Below are 20,453 nucleotides of genomic sequence, written 5' to 3'. Positions count from 1 at the left end.
TCCAGCAGGCTACTCATCTAGATGTTTCTGACCAAACTGTCATAAACAGACTGCATGAGGGCATGAGGTCCTTTAGTGGGACCTGTGCTCACAGTCGAGCATCATGCAGTGATCATACTCTGATTTTCTTTCCACTTGTCTTAACAAAACCTCCTCAGAGCATCTGTAGGTTCTTCAGAACATCACTGCTGAATAAGTCCTCAAAATGATCATACGAGGCTGAAAACTGAAGGTAAAGGTGACAGACCTTTTGCAACAATGACCCTCAGACTCTGAAGCTCTCTTCCACTGAGCCTGAGCTCTGTGGATCCACCTGGTCTGTAACTTTTTATGTTTATGTTTGCAGTAATTTGGCCTCTAAGGACTTTTTAATATTTATCTTAAAAGATACTCGAAATTGTCACTAGGTGTGAATGTGCGAGTGAATGTGGGTGTGAATGGTTGTCTGTCCCTGTGTGTTGGCCCTGCGACAGACTGGCGACCTGTCCAGGGTGTACCCCGCCTCTCGCCCTATGACAGCTGGGATAGGCTCCAGCGCCCCCCGCGACCCTGAAAAGGATAAGCGGAAGCGAATGGATGGATGGATGGATGGATACTAGATTAATTAATTTTACTGTATTTACTTACCTGGACATATTCATATCCCAGAAGTTTGACTTTGTGCTATGCTGAGTTTTACTACTATACTAAATATTTTAAAACCTGAAAATTTTGCAGACTCCTTAGCTATGTGTCACCGTGCCCTGTAGGGATAACACTCTGAGATCCACTCAATTAAATCATCATATCAGTTGTCCATCTACTAGACACACATCTATCCATCCTCCACAAACATCACTGTGTTTGCTTTGGCCTAATTCCAGCACTGTGGCTTCAGAAAATGAGTAAAATGCGAGCACTTTAATTGAATAGATAAAAAAAAAAACCTCGGGCAGAAAACACCATTTGTACTTTGTGTTGGCCAGCATGTTTGTGTGTGTGTGTCTTTCACTTCTGGTTGTATCATGTTTGTTTAAGCGTTGTGTGCACACATTATAAAGTGGCTGACTGACCTGAAGCTGTTGTGGTATCACTGTCCCAGTGGCATTAGCATTTTGCGTCATGGTGTCCCTTCCAACACCATTTTATGAATTTAATCAAGATGTGTGTCAGAAGGGCAATGAGTTTTGTGTAGCGCTGCCCTCATGATGACCCGGGCTGATTCAGTGCTCTGTGACCTGGATGGAAGAGCAGAGGCGATCCTATAAGAAAGGATCCGAGTGTTAGTTGCAACACAACATATGACTCTGCATACAGGACAGACTGGTTATCGTACACTAAGTCATGTTGTTTTCATTTTAGTGTCTCAACGTTTTAGGTTCATCTGCAGTGCAGCTGCTAAAGCGCACTCCCCTGACAGATATAAAGTACATGTAAATTCGACCTTGTCTGTGGTGTTGCTGAGTGGTTGATCTTTGCAGCTTTACACACGATGACGGTGAGTGCACGCAGGAGTTGAGCGAGTAAACTGTGAGATCGTAAAGCCAATGAGGTTCAAAGAAATCGGTCTTCAGAGTGCTTTTTTATGGTTTATTGATATTATTTAAGCCCTCCTTTGTTCTGTTACCATCTTCAAAGCAACCATATGATATATGCATCTCAGACTAGTCCCTGATGCTAGGAGAGACATGTGCTTGTTTTAATGCAAGTTAGATTTAAGTTCGCTATCTTACCCCGAGCCTAAAACCCACGTTTCCATGCTAACAGTTAGTGACATTGCCTGACCACTGGCACTAAATTTCATTAAAAGGAAAACATGGATTATAATTTATGGTTTACTGATGATCTAGTGGAGCAAGTAATGAGAAGCAAAAGAGTATTTACATAATGCAGATTGAACTCGATGCAAATATTCAGTCATTTTCAGCTAGAATGAGCAGATGTGGTTACTCAGACTGAAAAATCCATGTAGGTTCTCTTATAGATCCAGGTGATGGTTGTCTTAGCTCTTTACCTCTTGAAAGCCTACTGGGGTAACCCTAGAAGCTCTTTTGTCAACTGAGCAGTTTGTGTCATGTTTCAGGCCTGCTTACACAACAAAATAACACGGTGTGCATCGGACGTTAGTGAGGGTGGTCTCTGTTTATGCAGCTACCACTTGGAAAACCTGAAAACTATTCTAATGGCCATGAAAACACTTCTTTGTTGATGTATACTGATGTGTAAAACCCGTCATCCAGGTCGTCAGATGTCTTCTTCAGTTTATGAACTGAAGATGACTTTTGGATGAAACTTCTTTAACAACGTGGTCTGACGTGCTGCTTGTTTGCTTTAATAAAGTCCTCGTCAAAAACTAGCAGACAGTCTGCTTAGAAACTAATCTGAGGTATGTGCTGAACAAGAGTGTTATAAGAATACTGAAGTACATCTCACAGGAAACGTGTTTTTTAATCAAATAACTAAATAAACCTGTAGATTTACAGAAAATTACTGTAAATTCTGTGCTGTTTAAAAATACATGCTCGTCTTCATCATATAACTAGCTTTCTGTAATCAGAGTAGCTCCATTACGTTCAGTTTTATTCAAACAAACTAGTGGATAAATGGAGTAGAGCTTCAATACTCAGTAGTCCTGTCTATGGCAGAGTAATTATAAAGATGGACAGACTCCCCATCAATATTGAGAATATTCACGAGCAACAAATAAATAAAACAGGACAAGTTTACCGTGAAATATTTGAGTTCCCTTATCTACACAAATTATACATTTCTCTCCTGCTGTCTCTCTTCCTGCCCTCCCCGCCCACCCTCATAATATTGACCTTTAAGGCCTCACCACTCCTTTTCTCACTATCAAAGTCCTTTTATCTCTCTCCTTCCCTCTGGTTGTTTCTGCTGAGCTGTGAGGACCGAGAAGAACGTGTCTGAGGGATGTGGGAAAAAAACTCAGGATCATGGGAAGGTGTGATGGCAGGAAGTTGTCGGGACCTCGGGGACAAAAGAACATGACCTGACCAAGGCAAAGAAGAAAGACAGAAAACAGTTTTGTGTTGCAGCAGCAAGAGAAAAATAAAAATGAATAAGATATTAAATAATAAGCTTTCTATCTATTCTCTTCCGCTTATCCTTATCAGGGTTAATATCCAGTGACTGCAGTGGGTCTGCTGGGTGAAAAGTAAGAAACTATGCGCTACAACTGCATACATAAGCACTTGGCTCAGGATGTTTCAGCCTTTTTCAGCTAATTAATCTTACTTTCATCTGAGGTGATACCTGTGAGAAGCAGAATCCTGCTTACTCGCACCTCATCTCGTTTCCCTACTCTTCTCCTCTCTTCTCTCCTTCGCTAAACCTCCACCCATCGCCTCCATCCTCACCCTAAACAGGCCCTGGTACAGCACAGTGCCTCTGTGCAGCGATGCTGAGGGAGGTCGCTGTGCGGTCACTGCATAAAGCCTGGTCGCATTGTGACTCGAAGCTGCAGAATGTGCCATGGTGCATTAGCACACTGCCGCCTGGCTGAGCACGAGGCACAGAAAGAGAGGAGGAGGAGGAGTGGAGGGAAAAAGGGGGAAGGCGAGAAAAGGAGGAGCTAAGCAGAGGATTAAGAGGCAGAAAGACGGGGAAGCCAAAAGAGGGAGGAGAGCCAGCGAAAAGAGGAGGGGAAAAGAGAGGAAGACGAGAGGAAGGGAGGAGTGAGAAGGAGGAAAGTGAGGGCATCAGCGCACTTACACAAGCAGAGTTTGGAAGCCCCAGGGGCACAGGGTCCTTGTAAGATGGCTCATCAAATATGAAGGCACATTGAGGGTGTGCTGGCTCTACTCCTACTTCTCTCTCTCTGTGTTCCCTCTTTTTTTTCCACAGTGTCACTTTATAACTTCTTAACTCCTCAGGACGCTCTCCTCTCTGGTTCTCAGTCACTCTCTTGTTCACTTCTCCACTTCATTGCTTTTTTGAACTGTTACTAAGTGTTTTCCACATCTGTCTCCTAATTTTTTTTCTCTTAATAATCAGTCAGTATTATTGTACATAGTATAGTCAGCTGGTTTTTTGAGATTATTTATTAAAAAGAAGGAAGATTGCACATATAAATATCCATTAATTAGTATAATTATATCTTTCAACAAATTGATGTGTTTTCAGAATTAATCCATTAAAAAAATTGGGGTACCTTTATATGTTTTAAAAACACATAGTTGGACATCTCCGTTCTGCATAATCATGTTTTATGTTTGTGGCTAAAGACCAATCACATACATAGTAGTTCAAAGGTGAAAGAGAAGAGATCATAGGTGTTCAAGTGCAGTTTAATTTCTGCCTGACTTTTCAGATTCAAGATATTAAGGTTTTATTATTTGAGAAGGGGTCGCCTTCACTAAAGGAAGCAAAAATGCAAAGGGAAGAGATAATAAGACTGGCTTCATTCTCTTGTTCCTCAAGCCTCACCTCCTGAACTGGACGTACATTAACATGGATATTAATTCCTGATATTTTCCCAATTACTTATGGTCAACAGATTAAACGTGCCACCCATCTTAACCATCCCCAACAGCTAATTATAAGCTGATATTAAGCCAGCTATTGTTTAGCTTGAGTGTCCTAAAAATTACACTTTCCCTCTGATAAACAGTTTGATTACATCCTCACTTTATTCACTAAGCTTGTGAATAAACTCTGATATGACTTAGATCCAAGTTGGACTTAGATCCAAGTTTGCTGCATCTAAGTCCAACAAACTTAGATCCACTTTAAAGAAAGTTTCACTAATGCCTAATAACAGCAGCTAACTTAGGCTAACAGCAGATAACAGAGGCTAACAGCAGTGCTTATCAACGGAAAAGTTCCATCATCCTGAACACTTTAGTATCACTTTCATTGGACAGAAGTAAGTGTCACTCACTCCATGACTTGAATTTGACTCCTTTCACAATGTTTTGCAGCCTCCTCCAGACATACCAACCCGCATATTGACAGCTGAGGTAAACAGTGGACTGACAGCTACATTCACTACATCGGCCATCGTAGCTAGAATGCACTTGAATTGGGAGGGGTAAGAAAACAGAACTTAGTGGACTGCAATGTGCAGTCTACTGACATCTAGTAGTGACATTTTAGACACGGTACCTTTAAAAACTAAATTTATAAATAACAACGTAGCTCTCATCATTTTAGAACTAAGTCAACATTTTTCACACCCACAGATTTTTGCATGTGCATCTCACTTAGCTGTAATCACATTAACAGTCTGCCAATAATTTCAGCCAGCTTGCACTATCTACCATTTAAAAAATTTATTTTTTTTTAAAAAATATATAAAAACAAAAAAGTTAAGTGAGCGTTTTTCTTCCATTTCCAATAGCCAGTTGAACAAGTGCCACTAGCCAAAAAGGAGCTTGTATTGTGAAACCAAGAAAAACAGATGGGTTGTGAATGGATGATGTAATGAACCAATGGGAGAGCCAGCTGCGAGGCTGTTGGGATATGATCTAATTTTCATCCTCACTCTAAGCAGGTTTACATGGCTCTGATCAGCCCAGTGCTAATCTCCACTGCACCAAATGGATGAGCTGTAGCTGCACGCATGCATTCACAGGTTTCGTTGCACTATTTTAAATGCGGTGAGCATTTGCGAAGATCAGAGAGTACATTTAACTGACCTTTGAACTTAAAGTAAGAAACTAATCTGTAACTTAATCTCCAGACCATCATATGTCAGAAAGCTCTTATGATTTTTTGTGTGTGTGTGTGTGTGTGTGTGTGTGGGGGGGGGGGCATTTCATTCAGTTCAGCTCAAATTTGTTTAGTCATTTGAGGCCAAACACAGTATAGTAAGGTCAAGACCTTACGACGTTAAAGAGAGAAACATTGCTATTTTACTGGGCACACAGAGAGAATTTGACAGCACATAACAAACACACACTCAGCTGTCAAAAGGAAACGGTCATGCTGGGGGTCACTGTCCAGGGACTTGTGCTGAAAGTCAAACATGGAAGAGCTCTACACTAAAGTTTCCACTCAACCTCCACGGCATGTGACCGAGGTCAGAGGAAGCTGCTGAAGCCACAGGGGGGCTGTGCTGCTCTCTTACTGTTAATCGGCACATGCTGGCGTGCACACACACAAAGGCTGTTCATACATTAACACGCACGCACACAAGGTTCACATGTACTCACTGTTTCTGTACACACAAACCTACGTCACCAAAGTAGCTGAAAGCTTCAAGGCCATGTTGTGACAAAGGCAAAAAGCACCTCGGGGGTGGGGGGAGACAAGCGGGTGGTGGCTCGTCCTTGACCCTTCACCGGACCTTGATCGCTTTAACGGAGAACGACACAGAGTGAAAGGAGGAGTCACAAATGTGAAAAAGGGGTCAATGAAAATGAGTTCAAGCTAGTTAAGTTACGTAGTCGTGATTTTTCATGATGTTTTTATGATTATGTGAGGTGAAAGCTCTGAGAGAAGTGTATTTGTGTGACTTAAATAATTATATTTACATAATAATTATATAATAATAAAAATTGTTACTATATAACGATAGTATAATTAGGTAATATTCATTCACACTCTTCACACAACCTTAGAGTAACGTTTAAGATTTTACACCAAGCGAATTTTTGCTGCAGTGCACGTTTAGCACGTTTAGTTATTTTAGGTTAATTTGTTTCAGCATAAAGAACACTGCACTGTACCCTAAATAACAACATAAAAATTTGATTTATATTGTTTTCTCATATATTTATACACTGTAATGACAAATGTACTGGACCACCTACAGATTACACCTACAGGAGCTGCCCAGCTGTTGAAGCTGGTGCCATGAAGCTCCCGGTGCACAGTTTTCCTGCTGATGATAATATGATGTATGACTGCAGCTCAGCACTCAGTGACCCCACTCTGTAACTTTACCCTTTATGGATGCATTGCTGTGGTTCATAAACACTTCCACTTTACAATAACACCACTTACAGTTGATTGTTGAAAATCTATGAGGCCAGAAATTTCACAGACTGACTTGTTGCAACAGTGGCATCCTGTTACAGCCCAGTAAGCCCAGCAAGCTCTTTACACCAATTCATTCATTCACAAATGCTTGTAAAGACAGACTGAATGGCTAGGTGCTTGAATTTAAAGATTAAGAAGAGTGATTAAGATACTTTTTTGTCTGTAAGCTTTGACTTTTCACTGACCTGCCTGGTGCAGCAGTCCTTTTCGTTTGTAGTGCTTGTATTGAGTTTTTTTAATTGTCCCTGTTTTCTTCCCTTCCATGGTGTATGCAGGTAGTTTTCTTACTCACAGTTTGTTATCTGGTTTTCTTTGCTTTGCATTTTTGAACTAATGGGATATTTAGCAGTAAAATCAAAGCCTGATTTTTATCAGTACAGCTGTGCCTGTGTGTTTCCACTGTTTGTTCTCTTACAATGGGGAAAAACTATTTTTTGGACATGTGCAGAGGAGGGACAGTGGATACAGTGGACAAAGGACGTTGAAAATCGAGCCGCCACAAGATTCATGGATGCAGTGAAGGGGGACGTGCAAAGGGTTGGTGTGTCAGAGGAGGATGTCAGGGACAGGGTAAAATGAAGATCCTGAAAGAAGAAGAAAATCCACTCTACAATGTTAAAATTAATGCACCGCTGGTTTTGGTCTTTTTCTTGGATTTATAAACTTGTGTTTCTAATTTGCTCAGTCTCACACACTGTTAACTCACTTCGGTGTTTCTGACACGGCACACAGTTCTCAGTGACATACACTGTATCTTCTTTTCAGCTGCTCACTTTAGGGATTGCCGTAGTGTATCATCTGCCTCCATCTCACCCTATCTGTGTCACACCAACCCTTCAGCATGTCCTCCCTCACTTCTTTTCTTCATGCCTGGCAGCTCCATCTTCAGCATCCTTTGTCCAGTATGTCCACTCTCCCTCCTCTGCACATACTGTATCTGTCTACTGAGTTGCACTCCGTCACATTCACTTTGGTCAGTAGCTGTGATCAGGGAGGCCTGCTGCCACAGAGACATGGAGACCATAAAGTAACTGTTTAATTTATATCGGCCTCACATGTGGCCTGCGCAGCACGAGCAAGATTGATCTACTTTGCTAAGGCCAAGAGCCAGCAGGGACCCGTAATGAACTATCAATATGAGCACACCAGGGATGTATGAGGAGAGGGCTGAGGACTCTGCGTGAGAGGGTAGAAGTGCGCCTCTGCCATGCTTGCAACCACTGATCTACCTTTATCTGTCACAAGCTATTACACTCAGACATAACTTGTGCTATCAAATGTGATAGAAAGGACTTTTAATTTCAGTTTTATTGAAAAGATACAAGAGCAAGTATATCGTGTAGATATGAGAAGGAGAGCGACCAGGCCTGCACAATGTGTGGAACATAGGCAGGGAATGAAAACACTGGCCAGTATTGCTGTAACAAAATGATTTACTATCACTCTCTGATGTTAACTAGCTGTTGCCCAGTAAATAGAAAATTGACATTAACAAGTTTGAAAATGGTTTTATTTTAATCTTATGTGTTTAATTCACATGATCGTGTTGTGATAAAAATGAGAATGCAATTTATTTATAATGTTAAGATAGCAGTGCTTAATGTTTGCCACCTTTATTGCATTATATGGAGGAAAATATTGTTTGCTTGAATGTATCTAATGTCTAAAGCAAGTGTATCAAACTCATTTTACATTGTGGGCCAGGCCAGTGAATCTCCCCCTTCTGTCAGTGCAAAGAAGTTAAATTACAAATATGATATCCTGAGATATCTCAGGATTTGAAAAAGAATAGCAAGTTAAACAGTATGTGCCAGCTCTTCTACATGATACAAAAAAAAAAAAAAAAAAAAAAAACTGGTCTAGCAAATGAAGAAATAAGTCAGTGCGACTGTTTGGACTTAAACTGTAGGACATAAAAGTCTAAACTTACAGAAAAAGTTCAGGTATCTCATTGCCCAGACTGTCCTGTAATTATAAAACAAAAATATTTGAATTCATAGAGAATGTCCTATTTTTCTTTTCTTTTCTTTTCTTTTCACTGTCCAAAATTTATGCGCTCACTCGTTCCAAAGCCGATCCTGGCGCCATATGTTTGCCCCCCCCCCCTGTTTTAGAGGTTAAAAAGTTTGAATCGATGACTGTAGAAAACTTTTATACACTCATTGGTCTGAATACAAATCACATGTCCTACAGCGGGAGACATCAGATCTTTAAATCAGTTGAAAAGCACTAAGCATGTCTGTAGTTTAAAAAAAAATTTTTTAACACATATTGTAACTGGATATAACAATTCAACGCTTTTTTTTCTCCTTCTTGTGCCGGATGTCGTAAAGCAGGGTTAGTTTCCCGGTTACATTTCCATGGCAACCATGGAACCCGTCAACAAGCCCGGAAAACGGAGACGTGGAAGATGTAAAAAAGGGTAAAACTTTGTTAATAGTGAAAGCCTGGGTGTTGTTTTTCAGTGCATATGCACTTAAAGTGTAAATATACACTTCGCTTTGGTCAAAACAGCCGCTTCAAACGTTGTAATGAGCTTTTTAATAGAAAACTATATCTTGTAAGAGCAGGCTAATAGCAACTTTAAAAAGGGGGCTATGTAAGGAAATATTTAGCTTAAATCTCACGGGTGTTTTGGGGTTTCACGGCATACTTCTCACAGCATTTTTTCTGCGTGGACTAATCTTGCAGGAAACAATCCCATCATGGTGCGCTGGGCAGGCAGATGTTCCCAGCTGTGGCTGCTGAGAACCCGGAGAAGTGTGCTGTGAATGAGAACCAGCTCTCCCTGAACCAACAGGTAAAGTTATTAACAGCTGATCAGCATTAGGACTTTCAAAAGTCTTAAGACCACTTTTGTGCATAAGAAAATGTAAAAATTTCTAAAAGAAACGAGAAAATCTTCCAAGAAACTCCTCATAGTCCTAACAACCATTTATGGTTTGGTGGTTTGGATCAGATGATGTGGACTGATTCAAACTTTTGTCCATGCTCAGCAGCTGGCTAATCAGCTCCCCAAATCAGCCAACCGGAACAGCTCAGAAGTTCCTGCTAGCTGGTGTCTGCTAGCTAGTTGTTGACCCCTGGGGGGACCAAAGTATTAGAACTGCTGATTTAAAAAGTCAGAAATTTGTCTTTTTATGGGACTGAAGAAAGATTTTCAATTTGTCACAATAATTGGCGGAATTTGGAAAAAAATGTCTTTGCGTATATAAAAATGAGCTGTGATCAAGATATCAGTAGCGAAACTGTAACATTTGGCTTTTCTTAAACATTTGCACAAAAAGGTATCAAGTTATCATTTTTACCCACTTATATACTTATTCCAAAACTATCTTAACAACGCTAATAATACTCTTGGGATTTAAAACATTTTTGAGAAAATGTACAAACATTACTTTCCGAATACATCACTGCACATGATGAAACAGGCAAAGAAAATCAAGTCATTTTTAATTTTGTCCAGACCAAGGACCCTGAACTTGAAATATCTAAACTGAAATATTATTAATATTCTTAATTACACCTTTTCGTTTTTCTGCAGTGTCATAAAATTGTCCTCTGTAAAAAAAGAAAAAAAAAAAAGACCTTGAAGGCATGGCGGTCATTTTAAAAGAAGGTTTAAAAAATAAAAACAAAAATTAAAGGGCAGTGCTAAGAGTAGAAAGTTATCTTCCAGAGTCTGCCGCCGCTCCACGTGGCGTGCCTTTATGGCGAGTTGGGTGCTGTTCAGCTCCTGGTGAAGTCCAGGCAACAGTGGATCAACAGCAGTGATTCCCAAGGTCGCCGGCCCCTCCACATGGTCCTGTCCTACCAGAGCTTCCCCAGAACCTGCGCCTGTCTCAGATACCTGCTGGAGCACGGCGCCGACGTTAACGCGTAAGAAGGCTGCGCAGGCAGCTGTATTTTCTATTTTGGGTTATTTTATAAATATGAAATTGCTCACGCTCAGCGGCTGCATACACAACATTCAAATTACCAAAGAAAAGCTTTTTTAAAGAGATAATGATTGCAATGATGATAATTATGATGGTGATGATGATAAAGCTGAGGTTTTTGGGGGGGGTTTTCAAAGCAGCACCACAGACTTGGGGCAGACCCCGTTGCACCTGGCCGCCTCTGAGGGCTTCCTCGACTGTGTAGAGATCCTCGTGAAGGCCGGAGCAGATGTTTTGGCCAAGGACAGCTTGGGGCAGACACCTCTGGACTTAGCCTGCATCTGGTGCCACAGGAAGATAGCGAGGTAGAGAGAGCTCACACCAAAATGAAAGTTTAAACTGTTGTAGTTGAAACAGCTACTTCCTTTAAACAGATCTCTTGTTTTTGTTTGTGTGTGCGTGTGTGTGTGTGGGCAGGTATCTGAAGAGCTGTATGTGGCATGTGAATAAAGAGAAAGAAAGAAAGGAGAGAGTGCTGGTTCAGGCCTTATACACTGATCTTGTGGGCATGGCCAAACAGAATAATCTCACCAGAAAGGTTAGTTTGTAGGAGTTTGTTTATATGACATATTATGTGTATGTGTATACTCTTTAAATATAAAGAATATACACATACATTATCAACGCCTTGACTTAAACTGGCTCATAAAGTATAAAACTGCAGCTCCCGTGAGGCAGGAGGGCCTCTGCAGTGTAAATGGGGACTGGCTGCTGAGAAATACACAATTTTGGCAATTTTATAGGGGGGCTTTATTATTACACAGTCAAGGTTTTTATGAACAGCTTCCTTATGCTGATTGCACTTTCTCCCTCAATTCATTAGACCCTCACTGATGAAAAGGTGGCTGAGTGGGCAAACAAGAAAGGCGTGGCCCTCCTGAAGGATTTCTCCCCCAGGGGGCAGGTGAGCAAGTATCACACCAAGTGCTTCTTAGCAGATCAGAGCAACTGTGACTCAAAGCATGCAAAGGCCCACTGTGAGGAGCAGCAGCCAGAAGGCATTAAGGAGGACAGGAACACCCCTCCTAAGCCACCCTTCAAACCATGGAGCATCTTCACAGGCCTGCAGCCAAAGAAACCCCTCGCAGAACCTGACCTCCGTGACAGCATCACCATTTGGAGGGACAGCTCCAGCAGGCAACTTCAGTACACCACCAGGTGGGACAGCACGCCTCGCCCCGCTCCTAACCTGCCTCTGGATGTACTTGAGAGGGTGTTGTTTCCCAGAGCCTTCCCCTCCAGGATCACCTGCCCACAGGACTTTGAGCCACAGAACATCATGGAGGTCAAGCATCAAGAATGCCCTCAGGAGCACAGCACCTCCCCCTGGACAGAGGTGGCCATGTGTCTGGTTGAGGTGCTGGAGTTTAGACACTACTGACTTTCCCAGTCTTGGCTGAAGAAATTTCACCTGAAACTGGGGAACAGGCTCAGAAGAAATGCATTAAAAGCTTGAGTGTCACTATGTTTATAGTTTATCAAATAGCTTTTTCAGATGGAAACATTCGACATCAACATATGTGAAAACCATTTAGTGGAACTATTATGCTCATTTCCAGCTTCATATTTTTTCATTCTTGAACTCTACTAGGCTAGCTTTGCATCACTCATAGATCATAATAATCCTTATAGTAAACATTAGTGCAGCACCTCAGATCATCATGTCTGAAACAAGCTGTTCTCAGCTCCTCTCCATTTAAGGACACCGTTCTTCTGATTGGCAGCCCCTCATCAGCAGATTTAGACAGCTGGTGGCCAGAACCAGAGGGATGTAACTGAGATGTCTAGAATAGGATTACTTATACATGTACTCATTACTTGAAAGATATAAAGTCTCCTTTAATAGTTTTTAAATCAAGTATAAAATATCAATAAAAGGTTAATACATAAAGCTGTTGTTGCTTTTTTTAATTTATTTTGGAACTATTTAAAGTTTCTGGTAATCTGCAAGCCCTGATTGGAAACAACCCCCCAAAGTTGAAAAGCATTTGGAAAAACGGATACGTTGCTTCAGCAGGCAAAACTGAAACTTCTCTTCGAGAATATCCAGGCATCCCAGATTGTTTAATGTTCTCTATTCTGTCTACTTTTTAGACCTGAGAGTTTTAAATAAATGCCAGCAACCATCATCATTCACACCCACAGCATACATCAGGAGATACTCTGTGTGGGAAGGGCCGGGGGGATTGAACCTGCGATTGGTGGCCAACCCACTCTTCCACCTGCACCGCAATCTCAGCTGCAAGTGACAAAAATTAAAAATGCCACCCGCTCCTGAAGCTGAACCGATAAATGCGGGGTGAACAGAGGGGTGAACGAAAGGTGAGAAAACCTCCGTGAACTGGGTCGCCTGTCACAGGTGTATCCCTGCACTCTCACTCATCTCCCCCAGGGAAGGGAATCGGGATCCAGGTGAGGGCTTGTCAACAGCATTAGAGTGTGAACTCTGAGCTGTGGCCTGTCAGCTGAAGGCATGTGTGTGTGTGTGTGTCTGCATTCATTATTTTTTCTCCTCCTTCCTTTAAATTCATGGAGCACTTCACACCTTGATGGGGGTCAAAGTGCACACTAGCATCAACCGGGTGTACTCTCTGTGATCTAGGCCACATGGGATCTAAATAAGAAAGCCATCTGCCCTGAAACATACACACACACACACACACACACACACACACTCTTGACAGGTCAGGGCGTGACAGCAGTTAGAAAATCCATCAGGGTGCAAATACAACGTAACAGACTGGAAGCTACAACCTGATTTAACTGTAAATAATAAACAGTAAGTGTTTCTGTCCCTTTTATTTCAGCCTGCAAAAAAATAACCATTTAATCCAAAGTTATTTCACCAAAATCTTTTAATTACACGGCTGCGCGCATATCAGCCTGCAGTGAATCACACTGGGTAATTGATAAAAGGAATTTTGGCCTTTTTAATGTTTGTCTCTTTAGACCACACTGAGCAGCTTTTGTCCCCACAGCAGTGAGCTTAAAAAAAGTCATTGCACAAGTTTGATCTCTGCAAGTGTTTACATTTGTCTTTGATGTCGGGTTTCCTCTTCAATCAATGTACAAAAATTAGTTTAAATTCTTACAAACAGTCCAAAACAAAAACAAAACAAACAAAGGATGCTGTAGTGCTGGTGGTTTATGGGTAGAAGCACATGAAAACTTATTGTTTCTGTGGCCAAATGCTGACGAGCATGCTGAGATCCAGTGCAGGAAACATGCCTCGTAGCTCACTTCAATAGTTAGAAGTAACCCTTCACAAGTGCCTTTGCTGAATTCATTTTTTGAGATATTATATGCCAGGTAGGATATTGTTTATACCATGTCATACTTTGCAAAACAGAGCAGGACTTCTCCACAGTTTGTCCTTCTTTCTTTCAATCTAATTAAAATGTTTGTTTGGCGACCTGTAGCAACTCTTTTTAAAACCAAAATCCAAGTTTGGACTGCAGGAATTAATCATAAAGTACCTCTGATCTGTCTCATATCTAAGAAATCCTCTTCATCAGAATTTCTTCTCGTCTTTAACACTACTCTGTGTATTGAATCAGATGAAGTGTGAGGCCTTTGACACACGAACGACAGAAAGGAAAAACAACTATTTATCTCTGGTTGTTATTTTTTACACCCCACATGTAGATATTTTATTACTAAAGCTTTAAAAAATGAGTCCAACTTGACATGAAAGCATCACGCTACACATAGGATCCCCACAAAGAGGTCTCCGGTGGGTGTTGCTGGCAGTCAGTACAGACAGAAAGACAAAGACAGACAGACGTGGCCTGGGTAAACTCGTCGGGCTCGTCCAGCAGGAAGCTCTGATCTGTTCATTGGTCCGTCCTTTTTTTTAGTTATTTATTTCTTAACATGCCTTTCTTCCCCATTTGGCCACAGCATCATTTTAGTCCCATCGAGAAACAATTTCCACTGTCCTTCCTGCTTCCCCTTTGATCTTCAACACGTCCTCGCACGTACCCACCGACCCCCGAGGCAGCGCCCCAGACTCTCAAGCCCTCAGTACATTTTCTGTCGGCTGGGCAGCACTGCCTCCTTCAGGAAAGAGAACACCAGGAGGATCCCAGACCTCTTCCCCCGTTTGCCCTTGGTGAAGTAATTAGATACCACATCATCTAAAAAAAAAGGGGGGGGGGAAACAGGAAATGTCATTTATAACATGAGTTTTCTGACTGCACTGACACATAGAAGGCAGGAAACAGGTTTTAAAAACTTACAATGTACTTCAGAAACTAAGAGCAAGTGCAAAAAAGAATGCGCCCAACGTGGGGCTCGAACCCACGACCCTGAGATTAAGAGTCTCATGCTCTACCGACTGAGCTAGCCGGGCTATTGAGCACAGCCTGTTAAAAGCCATGGCAGCATTGAGACTTACCTCCTTGCTGCATAGTGGATGGGAGAACATTTTCTCCTGCTGACAGCGACACAAAGAAGGCAAAGGGGATCACCCACAGGCAGATGGTGAAGTAGGCAAGCACCTATGTCCAATTGAGCATAAATGACACATGATTAAACAAGAAAGAGAAATAGAAAAAGATCTATATCCAAAACTGTACACAGTATTGTGAATCTGAGATTACATTACCTCTGAGAATGGGTAATACTCTTGTGCAAAGTACTGGAAGGCCATGTAATGGTTCACCACCACCAACACTGCAGCGAGAAAATTTACACTCATGACACTGACAAACGCTGTTGTTTGACTCACAGTTTAATGTGTAAGAAGTCCATATTAGGACTAAAAGAAAATGAATCTGTCCTTCTAGATGTGCACACAACAACCAGGCCAAAATATTAAAATCTCCTGCAAAATACTGTTTCACCACAACAGCTCTGACCTGTCTTGGCACGGGGCTGTTGGTAGTGGACAGTTTGAGTTGGGGGAGTAGATTGGGCTTGTTTCAGGTTATGCTGCAGATGTTTTTCCATTAGATCTGGATCTGGATAGTCTGGAGGCCAGAGGGGTGTAGTATACAAGAAGTTTGACAAAGCCAGGCTTTCTTTACTTTAGCTGGCTCAACAACAGTTATCACAAATGGCAGCTATAAACTCTCTTGTTAAGCTTGCTTCAGGCCCTGAGCACTCACATATAAAGCAGCATTTCACAGGTCATGTGACTCTTCTTCAGCACAAAATGATCCCTGTGAGTGACACCTACTCCAGTCAGAGACATTATTAGATGATGATAAAAATGGTAATCAGAAATGCAACATTTTTACAAATAACAGATTAATGTTGCAGAACATTGACATCAACATTATGCCTAATAAAGGAGAAATGGACTTAAGCTCGTTAGCAGATCAAAGTAACATTAAGTTGACTGAGCACATACTCTTGATGCGTGTTCTCTGTTCGAGTAGCTGCACTTCATGTCGAGTAAAAGAGACTTGGCAGCAGATTCAAATCAAGCACAACAACATTTACACATTTTCTGCATCACCAAATTAATAAATGCACATTCCAGTGACATTGCAATGCAGTTTACGCTTCATTCAGCAATTTTAGTCAAGTACAGCTTAACAATTTACATATTTAAATCATACAGAGACTCTTTAATGCACTTAAATTAAAGAAACAGTAAAAATGCGGAGCGTCCAGGTGATTTTTAATTCTGAAATTGAACATGATTTTGCCCCAACCAAGAATCAGTATTCGGCATGAGTTACCATGGTGATTTAGCCAAGAAAAAGAGAGCCGCTTTTGTGACACAGAAAACCTTGTCTTTAAGCTTGACACAGCTCGCCAAGCCATTAATCTGGTTTTATAGTGCAACCCTGTGAACAAAACCTCAGGCTGTTTGTTGTGTTTGCTGTGCAGTGATTCACATTATCCTGCCAGTGGAGGCCACATCCAGAACTCAAGGCCTTCCAGTGTAATATTGGTTGGTAATGATATGATCAATAAAACACAGTTAAGGCAGTTGTGGCTGATCAGTGTTAATAGCAGATGGCATCCTTATTGATTTATTATCTTTTCCCCCCTATTCAAATTGTATTTGCTTAGTTTTACCAAATAATTCAAGGCAAATGCGTGTCACACTTACCACAGGAGAGGATGAAGTTTGGGGAGCTCAGAAGTATGTAGGGGAACGTCTGCAGGAGGCCGAAATAAACCAGGTTTGTAAAGAGGCCGACTCCCACCATCAACATTGGAAAGCCTTCAAACATATAGAGGCATACCAGCACCCCTGTAGAGAACTGGACACATCCACACAAACTGTAAAAACCACTGCTGACCTGCAGTTACAGCATATCATTAAAACAAGTACCTAAAGACAATCTCATCATTATGTCATACTCACCAGTATCATGTACTTTATTATTCGGCTGGTGGCTACTGTGTACTCTTCTATTAGTTCAGCCAGGTAGTAGAGGCCAGCAGCTGGGAGAAGACGAAAGATAATGAGCAACCAAAGAAGAAGACTTTTTTAAGACACTTACTTTTAGGGTTTTTTGTTTTTGTTTTGTTTTTTTTATACAGACTGCTAAATTTGTTCTGTCGCTTTTGCTGTAAATCACTCTGCTCAAAAAAAAAAGAAAGAAATAAAACAATTACATACAAATTTAGGAAAAGCAGGTGGTACATTTTAGGTTTTAGAACCACGAGGAAAAAGGATTCAACACCTGAGCAGCTAAAATTTACTGAAGGCAAACTTTGAGTATGTGACAGTTTTCTATATTTGTTGCAAAGGCTTTATCGACATTCGATACCTAGCTCCTGTGAACAGCCGAGGCAGAGCAACAAAGACGGACCAAATAATGTAGGTTCACTTGAGCAACACTGACACGACCCACAGTTACTGAGCTCATGTGGAAGGAAGGCCAAACAGACAGGAAATTGATCAGACTGGTCAATACGTGTGAACTGAGGGGGGGCAAAGAAGACTGCCACACTGAAAAAACAATATTAAATGTACTGAATGCTGCTCGGTGGATTTACTTAAAAAACCCTGATCATAACAATACCGTCTGATTCAAATATGGAACCATTAGTATTGTAGACTTAAAAAGTGCTACAAAACATCTGCAGCTTCAAAGAAATGCAGCACAATATGGTTGAAATGTTACAAAACAGCTCAGGAATACTACCAGTGAGGGAGAAGCTAAGACATAAAACATGTCTGTACTTCTTTCACTAAATATAACAGCTTTCTATAATCGCTAATGGCTAAAGTATGATTTTTTTAAATAGAAGTCATTAATCAGAACAAGCATTTGAGTTATGATTAATGGCTTTGTGTGTTAAAGGCCATGTGTTTGCAGCTTGCACACACAATTAAACTTACTCAAACTATAGTCCTTAAACATTAATAACAAACACTGTTACATGTCCAAAGAATTTAAAACAAATAAGTCTAAAATAATGAACACTTAAGCTTGGGGTAGGCTGGCCTTGATCTGTAAAAACTGAGGAGACAATGAGACAACTCATTTCATGAGACAATGAGTTGTCTCGTTGAAAATGAAAATAATACACGTCATGAATATTTGCTGTTTTATTTGCTCATCTGCTGACAGTACTACACTCAGGTCACATGACTGAGCGTGCCGTGCAGTAGGTGTTACGTGGCCAGGTAAAAGTCTGTCAACGTGGATGGACCTCTGGCTTTGGGCCAAGCCTTCATTAAAAGTTTCGTACATGTAGGCTGCTCCTCTCCTGCGCTAACATCCTCCTCTCTGATGTAAACAGAAATCCATGAGCGTAATTTAAACACTTCACGTTAGATTAGCATGAATCCTGCAGTTGGACTCGGTCTTCACACCAGATTACAAAAGGAGGCCGAACTCTGTGCTGCTGAATCGGCTGATCAGTTAGTATCGATTAGGAGGAGGAGTTGAAGACAAAGAGAAAGTGATTCTACCGGCCCAAGAAAACCACTTTGAAATTAGAAAATTTGAACATTTATCTAATAAAGATTGTCTGTTTACATTTAAAGGTACTCATTATAAAATATCTAATGATATATTTTTTTTTTCCAATCAATGCTCTTCCTCCTAACTTCCTGTCCTTTAAAGCTAACTACCCCAGACGCCAGTAGGAAGCTTTCAGGACTCTGCTTCATTCACTAACACGGCTTATATGCATATTTTATTACTGATTTTTGAGTCGTTGGCAAGCGGAGCTCGGTTATCACTTGCTGGCGCACCTTAATCTGCTGACTTGATCCGCTAGCATTAGCAGGCAAATATGAGCTAACTAGGCTAACAGCTGCAGGGGGATTTCAGCAAGCACTTACCTATTGCTAACGTGACGAAGGATATCTGGATGAGCAGCGACAGCCAGCTCAGTAAATAAATAAACCACATTGCTCTGCATATGCAACAGCACACAAAATAAGAAAATAATAGAGAGAGCAGCTAGCTGGTAGCTAACTAGCGCTGGTCAAAGTTGCTCCCCCTGCTGTTTCAGTACGAGCTGAGGAGAGTCGTAAAGACATTCCTCAGAGCCCGGAAGGACGGACTTGTTTAGTTACAGCACCACCTGTGGTGAGAGGGGTAATGCAACGCCAGAGAAATAATGTTTTTTAAGATAAGATAACCTTTATTAGTCCCACACGTGGGAAATTTGTTTTGTCACAGCAGGAAGTGGACAGTGCAAAAGTTATATAGCAAAATTAGAATACAATAAGAATAAATACAGTACACAACTGTACAGAATAGAATAAAATAAAATACTATATACAGTAGAATAAATAGAATAAAATATACAATAGGATAAAAATAGAATGCAAATGCTTTATAGAACTGAGTAAAAATACAACTATGTCAGAAAAAGAATATTGCACTTAGTATTATTGCACATGTGTGGATGTGTGTGTTTGATCAGTTGAAGTCTTTGTTGTGGAGTCTGACAGCAGTGGGGAGGAAAGACCTGCAAAATCTCTCCGTCCCACACCGTGGGTGCCGCAGTCTCCCACTGAAGGAGCTGCTCAGTGCTGTCACAGTCTCATGCATGGGGTGGGCGATGTTGTCCAGCAGTGATGACAGCTTAGCCACCATTCTCCTGTCACTCACCACCTCCACTGGGTCCAGAGGGCATCCTAGAACAGAGCTGGCCCTTCGGATCAGCCTGTTCAGTCTCTTCCTGTCCCCGGTAGAGATGTTGCCACCCCAGCAGACCACACCGTAAAAGATGGCTGAGGCCGCCACAGAGTCATAGAAGGTCTTCAGGAGTGGGCCCTCTACTCCAAACGACCTGAGTCTCCGCAGCAGGTACAGCCTGCTCTGCCCTTTCCTGTAGAGGGCGTCTGAGTTATGAGTCCAGTCCAGTTTGTTGTTCAGATGAACACCAAGGTACCTGTAACTGTCCACAGCCTCGATGTTCAAACCTTGGATGTTCAGTGGTTGCAGTGGAGGATGCTTGTGCCTGCGAAAGTCTACCACCAGCTCCTTGGTTTTACTGGCGTTGATCTGGAGGTAGTTCAGCTGGCACCAGTCCACAAAGTCTTGGGTTAGTCCTCTGTACTCCTTGTCGTCCCCATCAGTGATGAGGCCGACTATTGCAGAGTCATCA

The 20,453-nt window shown here is 41.5% G+C and overlaps 2 protein-coding genes and 1 non-coding gene across 4 annotated transcripts; 1 reads left to right on the top strand and 2 right to left on the bottom strand.

Moving 5' to 3' along the window:
* The first annotated feature begins 9,327 nt into the window (after positions 1-9,327).
* On the top strand, positions 9,328-14,944 carry ankrd53 (ankyrin repeat domain 53). Of its 2 annotated transcripts, none has more exons than XM_005453125.3 (6): positions 9,328-9,403; positions 9,673-9,781; positions 10,661-10,860; positions 11,060-11,224; positions 11,337-11,457; positions 11,743-14,944. In XM_005453125.3, exons 1-6 carry the CDS (start codon positions 9,342-9,344, stop codon positions 12,298-12,300), a joined length of 1,215 nt encoding a protein of 404 aa, XP_005453182.2. In that variant the 5' UTR covers positions 9,328-9,341; the 3' UTR covers positions 12,301-14,944. The 2 variants fall into 2 exon arrangements, with proteins under 2 accessions (XP_005453182.2, XP_003447627.1); XM_003447579.4 differs by having other exon boundaries at positions 11,057-11,224.
* On the bottom strand, positions 13,969-19,380 carry tex261 (testis expressed 261). The gene is made up of 6 exons (XM_003447541.5): positions 19,177-19,380; positions 17,242-17,321; positions 16,984-17,137; positions 15,526-15,593; positions 15,316-15,418; positions 13,969-15,055 (listed from the first exon to the last, which is right to left on the bottom strand). The coding sequence occupies exons 1-6, from the start codon at positions 19,244-19,246 to the stop codon at positions 14,940-14,942; spliced, it is 591 nt and encodes a 196-aa protein (XP_003447589.1). The 5' UTR covers positions 19,247-19,380; the 3' UTR covers positions 13,969-14,939.
* trnak-cuu (transfer RNA lysine (anticodon CUU)) lies at positions 15,198-15,270 on the bottom strand. Its single transcript has one exon. It is a non-coding gene; the product is annotated as a tRNA-Lys (tRNA).
* Positions 19,381-20,453: the final 1,073 nt, after the last annotated feature.

This window comes from Oreochromis niloticus, linkage group LG3 (genome assembly GCF_001858045.2).
Source record: "Oreochromis niloticus isolate F11D_XX linkage group LG3, O_niloticus_UMD_NMBU, whole genome shotgun sequence".
In the NCBI taxonomy this organism is placed as follows: domain Eukaryota; kingdom Metazoa; phylum Chordata; class Actinopteri; order Cichliformes; family Cichlidae; genus Oreochromis; species Oreochromis niloticus.
This window is presented reverse-complemented; position numbering and strand designations above follow the sequence as displayed.